Source organism: Galendromus occidentalis, unplaced genomic scaffold (assembly GCF_000255335.2).
Source record: "Galendromus occidentalis unplaced genomic scaffold, Mocc_1.1 scf7180000076951, whole genome shotgun sequence".
Taxonomy (NCBI): domain Eukaryota; kingdom Metazoa; phylum Arthropoda; class Arachnida; order Mesostigmata; family Phytoseiidae; genus Galendromus; species Galendromus occidentalis.
In genome coordinates, this window is record NW_003804940.1 from 876233 (window position 1) to 888146 (window position 11914).

At 49.5% G+C, this 11914-nt stretch overlaps 2 protein-coding genes across 2 annotated transcripts; one reads left to right on the top strand and one right to left on the bottom strand.

The window, feature by feature from the left end:
• Positions 1–692: 692 nt before the first annotated feature.
• Pbgs (Porphobilinogen synthase) lies at positions 693–7407 on the bottom strand. The gene is made up of 5 exons (XM_003740466.2): positions 7349–7407; positions 5362–5558; positions 1916–2249; positions 1493–1712; positions 693–1302 (listed from the first exon to the last, which is right to left on the bottom strand). The coding sequence occupies exons 1-5, from the start codon at positions 7367–7369 to the stop codon at positions 1040–1042; spliced, it is 1035 nt and encodes a 344-aa protein (XP_003740514.1). The 5' UTR covers positions 7370–7407; the 3' UTR covers positions 693–1039.
• A 364-nt stretch (positions 7408–7771) lies between these two features.
• LOC100897621 (histone H4) lies at positions 7772–8741 on the top strand. Its single transcript, XM_003740467.2, has 2 exons — positions 7772–7972; positions 8376–8741. Exons 1-2 carry the CDS (start codon positions 7888–7890, stop codon positions 8600–8602), a joined length of 312 nt encoding a protein of 103 aa, XP_003740515.1. The 5' UTR covers positions 7772–7887; the 3' UTR covers positions 8603–8741.
• Positions 8742–11914: the final 3173 nt, after the last annotated feature.

An 11914-nucleotide genomic window follows, 5' to 3' on the forward strand; every position in this document is an offset into this window, starting at 1 on the left:
GAGAAAAGAGAATGAGACTACTTGGGACGAAGTTTTCTCGTGGTGCCCCCCGAATACGAATCGGGGATAAATCTTCAACCGCTGCATCTGGAGGAACTTTTGATTCGATACCTAGATTATACATTCCCAACGAGCTGCATCCGCGGCTACGATTTCGATTCCCCCCTCATCTCGGCGCTTGTTCCTCTCCAACTGCTTGATAGCGTCTTATTCAGTCGATGTTGAGGAGACCGGAATATCTAGCTTATTGTTAGTATTGCAGGCGTTGGAATAGCATTTCTGATCCTCCCGATCACGATCTCGACCTGAGCCACACCCAGGCGTCCGCGAAGCTGCTCCAGTTCGCATTATGTTGATTCATAATTCCATGTCAAATCGCACCACGCGTTGCCCTCACGCAACTAGAGACATCAGAGCGGGATCGGGGAAGCTAAACAACGGATGAAGTTCACAGCTTCCACGAGATTTTCTATCGAATCCCGTGGAACTTGTGAAGTGGTTCCATGGATACAAACAATCGGGGGATATCGATCGCCTACCCCCATGAACTCCCTGCGGAGACATGCCCTCCAGAGGGAAGTTTTCTACGGAATATGTGTGAGACACAGTTCCATATAGTACGTGTGTATATGAAAAATGTTCTGTGTATATAGTAAACCATTACCACTCGCTCTCCGGCGAACAACCTCTGGATCGCAGGCGTAGTCCGGATCTCCGAATCCAATGTCCTATAAAGATCACTCTAATACATTCACTCAAATAGTCAATCGTCAGACGATCCATCACACGAATTCCTAAACCATAAGCCATCTGCAATAGGTTCCTCCTCACAATGCCACGGATCGATTTCACATTCATGCGACGTGGAAAATTACGGCCTAAATGTTTGGTGTAAAAATCGTTAATGCACACGGCGCGATGCGATGTCTACACTCCCGGCCGGGTGCAGCGTCTCCCGAAAGTCTCGTCGGTCGAGTCGCACAATCTAGCTTTCCCATCGTTCTACAGGCGTTACAGTCAATGACGGCGGAGCCTTCAGCTATTCAGACTCTTTAAGCCACTTCAGGATCTCAGGGGTGAAGTAGGTGATGATGACGTCGGTTCCCGCTCTTCGGAAGCTCGTCATACTTTCAAGCACAGAACTCCGGAGATCGAGCGCACCGTTCCGCGCAGCGTGGTACAGCATAGCGAACTCGCCGGAAACTTGATAAGCAAACATCGGGTAGTTGGGGAACTTGTCCTTCAGCTGACGAATGAGGTCCAGATAAGGCATTCCTGGTTTCACCATTATCATATCGGCACCTGTAAGATCGAGGCTCCGTTCAAGTTCGTGAAAAATTCTGTCGCGGGCGGGAATTGGGGGAACATTCCTATTTCATGGAGAAGATTGGATAGTGGAGTCCAGCTACGTATAACTTTCTGAGGATCATCCAAAGCGATTGCGAGCAACGCCCTAGACGGCTTTCCTGCACATTCCGAGGAATTCACGTACCCTGTTCAATATCTCTTTGCACGGCTCGCATCGCGAGCCCGTTGGCACCAGGTGGTAGCTGATAGCATTTGCGGTCTCCCATACAGGGTGCGCTTTTCGCCGCGTCTCGGAAAGGTCCGTAGAAGCAGGAGGCGAATTTGGCGGAATACGAGAGAACAGAAACCGTATTCCCGAGGTGGGCCTTAAATAAGGCATCTTTTATTGCCAGGATCCGGCCGTCCTATTCGACCCGAGAAAGGAAGATAAACAGAAGTTAGAACGCGTTCTTTTTTCTCTCAGGAGCTTGAGATTAGATTATGCTCATTCGGAATTGTCGGATTCCTCCGATATCCGCCTGCGTCTACGACTGGGAGTAGCGCTGCACGAGGTCGATATATTTAGCAAGCGATATCGGTAGGCTATAATGAGAGATTTCTACTTTACCATCATGTCGCTCGGGGCCACCACGTGGGCCCCCGCTCTGGCGAAGCTCAGAGCCATTTGCGCAAGTCTCTGGTCACTTTTTTCCATATCGATGATTCCTTGCTGGTTGAGAATTCCGCAATGACCGTGCGACGTATAGGCACACAGACAAACATCGCATGTCACAACCAGGTCGGGAAATGATGATCTGATTACACGAATGGCCCCGTGTACGGGATTGCGATCAGGGTCCGAGCTAACCGAAGCTTCGAGATCTTTTCCTTCCGAAATAACTCCAAACAGGAGAACAGACTTCAAGCCCAATTCATAGACCGGCCTGATGGCGTCAGCGATCCTGAAATAGAAGCGGCTTTGGAGAAAAACCTCATGCATCCACAGTTTCGAAAGCTGCGCTCCCTGCCGGATGGTGTTGAGAGTGGTCCCGAATCTATCACTCAGATAGCTGAGATAAATAAACCCTGGGGAATTCTTCGTTTCAAAGTTCCCTGTGATAGCCTGCGACAAAGCAAACATTTCCTCTGTCTCCATCCTTCTATGCCACCCGTCACGATGGTCGACGCCCGATAGGCAAATATCTCGGTTTAATAATACACCTCTTATCGGAGTTTCAAGCCTGTCATCGACGTGAAGGAGCGCTTTCTCTTTCGGTTCCCGCCGCTGTGGTCGCTCGTTGCCCCATCGGGAGACGAGACTTTTCCGCAGTTTATATCGACAAGTCAATCAGACCTAACGTATCTGATCGGGGTAAGGGCTCATCCGGATCGGATGCCTCGCCGCTCCACTCATCTGGTATAAACTCAATTATATCGAAGGTCGCTCCCATCGCAGACGTTGAACCCTGCCTCGAATTTTCCCGGCATAAAAGCATCAGAACAAATCCGATGTCCTAGGAAAAGCTGGGCACAGAATAGTCAGGGAATCGTCGAGCTATCGGAACCTTCAATGGGGCTTTCCTCAATAGGAACGCATCGGGCTCAAGAGATGAGAACCCCTTTGACGGGAGATCGGATCAATTGGAGGTTACGACGCGCAGCAAAGAGGGAAAATCGAAATGCGGCTTACAATGCATAGCGATCGATCGTCAGTCAATGCTTACCCCTATTGAATGTATTCAGGTACGCAAGAACGCGTGTTTGTACGCCATATAATAGCCAATCGATTGAAACAAAGTTCCGCGAACAATCGCGACGCCGATCGTTGCTCCAGAAAAGACAGGAGCATCGCAATGATACTCCTTTTCCGAGCCGAATGCGAGAGCTCTCGAGTTTAGTCCCCGAGGTGTCGTTGAAGACCTCCGTGTTCCGCCACACCCGTGACTTCGGCCGAGAGCCGCGGCCCGGCCCGCATACAGGAAAGATCAAATAATTGGCTTCGTACCGATATCCGACTCCCTTGGGCGACATGAGCTCGACAACAATATTGGGTTATACTGCGTCTGGGTCCGTTTTCTCTCTGCGCTTGCTCTGTGGGGCATTCTCGATGAGCTCGGACGAGTTATGTGATGTCAAGTGGTTGACGATATTGTATGTGCATCAGCAGTCCCGACGGCGCGGCGTCCTATAGGATCTCTTAGAGCGCTCCACGGCGCTGGAGGAGATTGGGTAGTTTCCAGATGCTCGAGTGATTTCCCAGCCCCGCGAAGGAGTCATCCAGCCTGAGATCGGAGAGGATTCGACCTGGCAAATATATATAGGTGACTTCGCCGGCAACTCGTGAGTGACCCTGTCGATTTTTAGAATCGCAGAGAGGCGAACTTTTGCGGCCTCGCGGAACGAACGATCGATCGATGGTCGAATTCGAAGGTGGAGTGGCGTCCGTTCATTCAACGAACACGAGCCCCTAACACCCCTACTTATTTCCCCGACATAGCTGGCTACCTTCGTCCCCTTCCTGGACTCTTGGTCGTCGGTGAGTCGGTTGGTTAGTCGGTCGGATTCTGCCGAGCGTACCTCAGCCCTCTCCCGGATACGCTGAAGGAAATCACAAAAGCCAGGAATACACAATGGACGCCCACGCATAACGACTCGACGGGAAAGCCTTGACTCGCTGGAAGTGGAGGCCGCACGATACTTCAGCGCTGTGTCCAGTCGCCATTAATTTGCAGAGACAGTTTTCGTGGTCGGCTGACGGCGACAGCGACCACCAGGGCTCTTTCTCTTTGCTCAGCCGGTGGTTCCCCATGACATCGCAGTGGGGAGCCTCGCCCACGGAAAGCGTCAAGGTCGTCTCTTCGTTCTCTCAGAGATAACAGCGGTAGAACATTGCGACAACCGACTTTCAACCTCGTGAACCACTTCCGCTGCGAACCTACTCACGGTGGCCTCAGGAGCGGACCTCTTCCACCCCGCCTCCTCGCCCTAGGAACACTCTGAGTTACGTGAACGGTTTGGTATCATCCAGACTATCATCCAGCCCATTCGAGCGCGCTTCGCAGAGAATGCGCTTTCTTGTCTAGATCTCTTAGGAGAAGTCGACTGTTTCGCAATTTACTATAGCTCAGATGAGTCCATCCGCTCTCCCCGAAAATATGGAACCAAATCTCGAGTTCGCACATCTAAGGGTTTCCCCTCACGATCGTAACTTTTGTGAAGCTGGGGACCTATGGCAGCCGAACGTGTTGAGCCCTCCGGGAAGTCTCTTCCCGGCGCCTGTTTCATTAGTTACTTTCGGAAACATCCTTCTAGTCGAGTATCCAGCTAAATCTTTCGTTGCAGGACAAGCAATTGAGGGAGATTGAGAGCAACAATAAGTTAGCAACAGGGGAGAACAACACAACGGCCAAGAGCAGAGGGCTCCGAAGAAGCGAAGAACTCACTTCACTTGCCTTACTCAATCTTCCTCCGAGGAACATCGCCTTGTTTTTGTGACAGCGACGGAGAGCGAACACAGTATTCCCGAGACCAAGTTTCTCGTAAGCGAGCGCGACGTCTCGTCGATACCCTAGTCGACCAGGGATAAGAGAGAAATGACAGGCGTTGGAGCCTTGAAGATACTTCAGAGCGTATAAGCTTCCATCTTCGCACAGGAATCGATTCGCCGAGTCGGGAGCTGCTGCGACTAGCGCGTAGGAGAACCTTTTCGAGATTACTATTTCTGAGCCTCCGTCTGCTCCCAATCTCATTGCTGCTTCCCGCCGAATTTCCGTTCGCGGAGCTCGAATTTCCAAGGGAACACACTTGTGGGACCGAAGGGTATAGCCATAGATACTCCTCGGGTGCCTCGGATGTTCTCTCCAGGGGTAGTTTTTCGTTCTCGGAACCAAACGCCACATATCCGCTTTGAATACCCGAGAGACATAGATTTGAGCCGACTTTATCTGAAGCTTATTAGAGCTCACTCAGCAGAGCCTTCCATTTCTTCGTCTTTCTTCGAGACGAAGTCCTACGATCCTCTCGAAGATTGCTTACGTCTGAGGCTTCTGAAAAACTCAAGAAAATTACACTCACTTGTTAACGCCGTAACGGTAGACGCCTGGCATGCTCGGCACGGTTTCTATGCCATCGGGGGAGTCGGTGACAAACAGAGGCCACATCAGGTTCTCGGGATGCAATTCTGTGTTGCTCTGCTGCCAGCACCTGAGGGTTTGCATGAAATAGCCCGAGTGCAGGTGTTGAGAGAAACTGCCGGTCGACGGTGTCGTCGGCTGGAACAAAAATTTGAATCATTTTGACGAAGTCGGAAAAAACTGCTGTGTATCGCTCGAAAAGGAATCAACCCAGCGGATTCAAGCTATTTCGAGTCTCTTCATACTGCCAGAATCCGTGGTTGTATGTACGATCTCGAGCTCAAGTGAGTAGAGTCATTTTCCCGGTGACTGCGTTCCGCAAACATCCGGTTCTCGAAGTCCCGACTCGAGTCGGCGTTTCGCATAGGAGCGGGACAGGCTCCTGGAGAAACTCCCGGTCCTATCGAGCTTGAGCTCCCTCGGTTATTCCGATCGCTCGCTACAGGAGCGGTGCCCGGAGCGCACCCGTGTTTGAGTTCGGGATCCGGATCTGATTCTGCTCTTCAAGGATAGGTATCGATTTCTCTCCGGATCATCATCGGATCTAAAATTCAGAATCAAGAGGCAGATACGATCAAGCCGCTTCCCAAGGCTTGCTCGTCAAGGTCCATATATAATTTGCCACCCTCATCAAACAGGTCTTAAAACCGATTATGCGGAATGAGGCATGGATTCGATGCGTAGGGTTTCATCTCGTCTCAGGAGCGAGATGAAACCCTCGAAAATCAGTCGCGAAAGGCTCGAATCCCAGTCGCGCATAGAGTATCGATCCGAAGATCTCCCGGCATAGAGCAGCTCTGCCGTACATAATCTCAGTGGTTACGGGATATGAGGGAGGAATAGGAGGCGTACGCCGCCTAGATCACTACGAGACGGTACTAATTTCGGAGCGAGACATCGACTTTCCCGAACGATGTGCTGAGGTCCGTCACGCGAGAAGTCACTGCAAGCAGGGAAGAGACCTCGCGGGGAACAGCCCTTTTTTCGACCAGGAAGAACAATCCAAGCTTCTCGATTGATACTCCCGGAGCTTTGCATCGGGAATCTCTTCCGAACGGTTCAAGGGGATCATTTATCATGAAGTTCCGCAACTGACCGAATTGCTGACACGAGAAAGCTGGACCGTCTCGACAAACAGTCGGTTGGAAGTTTCCTAAAGTAATCAAACACCTGAGTAGATAAAGCACTCGAGATCTTCCAGGAGCAGTCTCTGCTCCTCTCGAATCGTTTCGAGATGTTAGACTGAGTGAAAATTTCCGTAAGCCGCGACGGGTGTTTCCGCTCAGGCCGGCACGGCTGGGAAGAAAACAAATGAAAGCACCTCTCCGGAAACTCCCGGTAGAGTCTAGACCAAGCGGTCGCAGGGGGATCGAGGACATTCCTCGCAGTTTTGGCTAGACGACACGCTCTAGAATCAGCGCAATGAATACGGAGCGAGATCTTGTCGACACTGATTAATTAGCTGAATGATCACTTCAACAAGTGTCATTCGATAATGATGGCAAACCTTTAGGCTGAACGCAGCGAACATTTTTCACAGATGGATCCCGCGCCGCGTGACGAACCGAATAGACAAGGAGTGCGCGAACAGCCGCGCTGTGTGTTCTCTCCGCTCACAGTGTGTGCTCACAATAAATGAGTGGATCTGGATTCGTCGCCGTGCGCCGAACTCCTTGTCGTGTGGTCCACTTTGAGAACGTCTGCCGTGACGTGCTGCGGAGGAGGGTTCATGGCCCAGCACCATCGCCCAATTAAGAGACGACGAGCACGACGGTGCCTGACCTGCCAGTGAGCAGCCGAGAACAGACACTCCCCAATAAGGCGAACAGCCATAGAGCGCGCGGATACGGTCTGGACCGACCACCACGCCCTGCTGCCGTATTGGATCCGTCAAGTGAATAATCTATCTATTCTAGGTCAGCAATTACCGAGTTCAAAGAAGAAAACATTTCGAGTCCGGCGTCCAGGAATGGAGAGCTTTCTCGAGAGACACCTCCGATAGTGGTCTGCGGAGAGACGCTCTGGCGCTACAGCAACCCTCTCCACGAGTGGCAAGCGAGCGAGCGCGCACTGTTATGTTGTTCGATTTGGCTTTCGAAAAGCCCGCCATGGCCGGCGGCATTTGAAAAAGACCGCCCTGCTCGCTCTACGGGCCCCCGCATCGGAATCGGAATTCGCGATGATTGCCGACGAAGGCATCAAGGTGGCGGATGATAACTCGGAGTCATAGCGATGCCACGGTATAGCTGAGGGCAATAATGAGATCTGGAACCGGAATAGGCAATCGAGATCGATCTTTCGGGGAAAAGTCTTGACGTTGGCGCTGCTTTTGATACCTTCGCCGACCCTCTCCCTCCAGCTGGACCTTCCGTCGTCGTCAGCCATATTGTCCTGAATATGCAGTAGAACCAAGCACCGTGATCGTCTCGCTTTGAGAGAAGCAATCCGACTGAAATAGAATCAAAACATGTCTGGACGCGGAAAAGGAGGAAAAGGTCTTGGAAAGGGAGGCGCCAAGCGTCACAGGAAAGTTCTGCGTGATAACATTCAAGGTTTGTGTGGTTTTGTGCACTGGAGTCGGCGAACCCTGATTCAGTAATTCATTGACGCACCAAAATTGTCGAACCGACGACTTTCCGCGAACAATGCGTGGACCCATAAGTCGAAAGAAACCGATGCGTTCTCGAGTGCCAAGGGAGCTGGATATTACGGATTTCCACTACCCGAGCCTTGGAGTGGACTGCCCGTTGTCCGCTGAGCTGCATGTTAAGGCTATATGACGAGTTCGTAAGGCGAGAAAATACAATGCCTCGGGAACTTCCGCAGTCCGACGGCATGATTTCAGGAGAGAACCGATTCATATCGACGAAATTTGATCTTCGATTCCGCGATCTCAGCGCGCCGATATCTACGTAACGAAGCTCACTCTGATCGATCGAGGGTTCCCGTTTCCAGGTATCACGAAACCCGCCATCCGACGTCTCGCTCGCCGTGGAGGTGTCAAGCGTATCTCGGGTCTGATTTACGAAGAAACCCGCGGAGTGCTGAAAGTATTCCTCGAGAACGTGATCCGTGACGCGGTCACATACACCGAGCACGCCAAAAGGAAGACCGTGACAGCCATGGACGTGGTGTATGCCCTGAAGAGACAAGGTCGCACCCTCTACGGTTTCGGCGGTTAATCCTGGTCACCCTGGTCCTAGGCCCGCTGCGATGTAATAATCTTGAGAACTGGTTCCAGTATTGACCGTGAAACGTGTACATAAAAATTGGCCTTTTTAGACTTCCCAGGAGACAGAATAAACGAAGAAGTTCCAGAAATCGTATGGGTGGATATTTATTTGGTCTGTAGCCACAGATCCCGATCTCGAACCAACAAAAGACAAGCGGAGAAGCATACTCGTCGAGAGCTTCTCGTGTCCATCGAGCCCCACGTTTCCATGTATTTCTCCGAGATCGGTCTCAGAGAGAGAGAGAGGATTCGCCCTCAATAAGAGGAATGTCGCAGCTGTTTCGGGAGAACACGGGTCGGAAGTCTCCCCTTCCTGTGCCTGACTGAGATTCTAGTCAAGTCCGAGATTACAAAGGATAAGAGTCATGTCTCACCGATCAGAAATGAGCGAACAATTTTTCTTGAAGTTCAACAATGTCGTTTATTTTGTCATATTTACATTATGAAGAAAGCAACCTGGTGTCGAAGTCGTCATCATTTTTCATCTCAGTTTTGTATTCAAACAAGCGGTTACGAAGTGATTGATGGTTCGTTCATTCGAAAATTTCCACCATTGATGTCATCGTGGTCAACGTGCCTTTCATCACACTTAGTACGTGTTCTCAAAGCAACTTGGAGAATGGCAGATGTGTCGGTAATAATAATCGTTCTCCTGCGAACGACTCAAATGAACACAACACATGCTGCTGGGATTGAACGTGCGGTTCGATCTACCGGAATCGATCTACACGACGGAAATACAAAATCTCTAAGAAGAGACCGGATTTGTTTTTCCTCATTCGTGGACTTCGGTACCAAGTGTCACGTCTCCGTCTCCCTGCTTAACACGTTATTGTCGTTATGGTAATCGTCGTCTTCATCACCATCATCGTTCCATCCGCCAACGACTCGTTGACAGCTCCGTTGGTGAAAATGTTGTTTGGTTTATCACATTCATCGTGTTCTGAAGACCATGGTCGAAGTATCATAACAACTCGTTCGTAGCATCGAAATCAAAACTAGAAATGCCTGGACAAGAGGTCGAGACGTTATGTATTTTTTGAAAGTTGTTTGTCGAGGCCGTTTTCTATGCTGTCAACAACGACCCGACGCCTAAGCTAAATCGGATCACAGGCTCTGACTGAAGAACGTTCGACCACGATCCCGATCAATACATTCGCTCATCTGAAGCTATCTCTCTTGGGATAAAATTGGAAAAAAAAAGACCGGGCCCACTTCGGATCAGAAACGGATGAACAGGTCCGAATCATCCTGGTAGCATAGCAATTAGAGGTATCATATCTGCATCAACGTCTGTTACGTTCCCGGATGGGGAAACTCCGGTCCGGGACGCGAATCGCTGAATTGTAGGAGGAGGTCGGCATCCCCAGAAAAATCCCGGCTGCAGGTCAAAGTACTCCGTGAAGTCCGTTGAGCTCATCTCACTTCGTGAGTGAGGAGTGAGGAGGGTTTTCGAGCCCATCAATCGCAGGCGAATGAAATACTTTTGGGGGACTCTTCGAGCCCTAGAGCCACATTCTTCTTTTTGTCCGGAGAGCTTGGAGCAAAGCAAATTGGTAGCGAGAGGAGCACAAGTTTCGGCATGTCTCTCTACGATTACAACGACATCACTTGAGAGATTTTCACCTCACACGGTTTCGACAGGATGAACGCGAGCGTTGCGCGAGAAAATTCAACGGGTTCGCGGAATTTCCACAGGAGATAGAATGTGTTCAAATGTAACATATTTGGTTTTGGAGGGACTTTCAGCGATCTAACGCTGATCAACAATCATCGAGAACAGTCGCATGTAATCGTCGCTCGGCAGTCGGGAGTCAGTGATTATTCAAGTGGGTTCGATTAATGACGGCGCTTGAGCCGGTCTCATAGGTTGTAGTCCGCTCTAACTACCAGGAGAACTTTCTCTTCATCTGTGGACCGAAGTTTTTACCTATCAGTTGCTGCTGTGTTGATGAAGTAAATGGAGAGGTTGCTGTGTATTCTATACAAAGCAAGCGATTCTGCCCGTCCTTAGGACTTCCGGAATTCCGCGATGATCATCCGAGGTTTGAGACCCTCGATTATCGAGAGATTTGACCACAGAAATCAGGGAGACCGGAAATAGTTTTTCGTGCTGAATTCCGGTAGTCTGAGTCGAGAGGTTATATCGCTGCATTTGCGGCGTTCCGATCTTAGAACCACCTTCCGTGAAAGTTGGGGGGGGAGAACTGAATACAAATTCTGTACAAATGTAACGGTTGACGCGCGTGTAGGCGATTTCAATTTGGGAAATTTCTGTTTTTGCCACTGCTTTTGGTGTGGTTTTACGTTTGGGTCCTTATCTCACGATCAACAAAATAATAATGATTCCAATAGCCTCCTCTACGATTTTCGTCAAGCTAATCGTCGCATAAAGTTCATGCGGTGATGAGAGGGAAAAAGTAACAAATAATTAGGAATAATTATTAGATAATGAAACAATCGGGCGAGTCGTACGTCATGTATTTCGATCATCATGACCGTCCTCGTAAACACCAGAATCAGCATCATTGTCTTCATCGTCGTTCTCGTTATCAAAATCGACCGTGTTCATCATTGAACGAAGTCAGATCGTCTCTGAAGAAGAGACTATTTTCAACGATGGGCTGAGTCTAAAACGGAGAGGACTCGGACTAATGGATCCGCGCGGATCGGACATCAAATCGATGAATCGATGAAACTATCGAGCAATCAATCAATCAACCTATGAATGATAACCGAATTCGGAGACGAGGACGATGCGAAGTCGATCGAGGGAGAAAAAAAAGAAAACAAATTGCCCGACAGTCTAGACAACGGCTGCAGAGAGTCTTGTGTACAGAATAAAATAGTCTTTCTAGCCATAATAATTATATAATATATGTAGTATGTATGATAATATATATATTTATATATGTATATAACTATAATATGTTTGCCTTCTTCTTCCGAAGCGCATTTCGTTCTCCTCCGTGCCTAAGTTGTCTTAATGTGTCGCTCGATGACAAAAGTAAATAAAAATAATGGTTGTTATAGTTATTGTTGTTGTTGTCGTAGTAATAGTAATATTGTCAAGATAAAATTCATTCGGCTCTCCTACGCTTTCAAATGTCCAAAAATGTTGCGACGTCGCTAGCGAAGCGAAGCGATCAATAATTGGGAGGATCGGTCATGAATCTGGTCGCTTTAGCGTGATCTTATCAGCCGTCCCGTTGTTTTTGATGAACTAATCGTATGAAGTTGCTGTGTTGGGTTGCTTGCTCGC

What these genes read in the sequence shown, in the direction of transcription:
- Pbgs (XM_003740466.2), bottom strand. Translation starts at nt 7,369, where the DNA reads ATGTTTTCTTCTTTGAACTCG. An exon ending in TGGCCCCGAGCGACATGATG is followed by an intron (nt 1,713 to 1,915) that starts GTAAAGTAGAAA and finishes CGGGTCGAATAG; the next exon opens with GACGGCCGGATCCTGGCAAT. An exon ending in GCAAAGAGATATTGAACAGG is followed by an intron (nt 1,303 to 1,492) that starts GTACGTGAATTC and finishes TCGATCTTACAG; the next exon opens with GTGCCGATATGATAATGGTG.
- LOC100897621 (XM_003740467.2), top strand. Translation starts at nt 7,888, where the DNA reads ATGTCTGGACGCGGAAAAGGAGGAAAAGGTCTTGGAAAGGGAGGCGCC. An exon ending in TCTGCGTGATAACATTCAAG is followed by an intron (nt 7,973 to 8,375) that starts GTTTGTGTGGTT and finishes TCCCGTTTCCAG; the next exon opens with GTATCACGAAACCCGCCATC.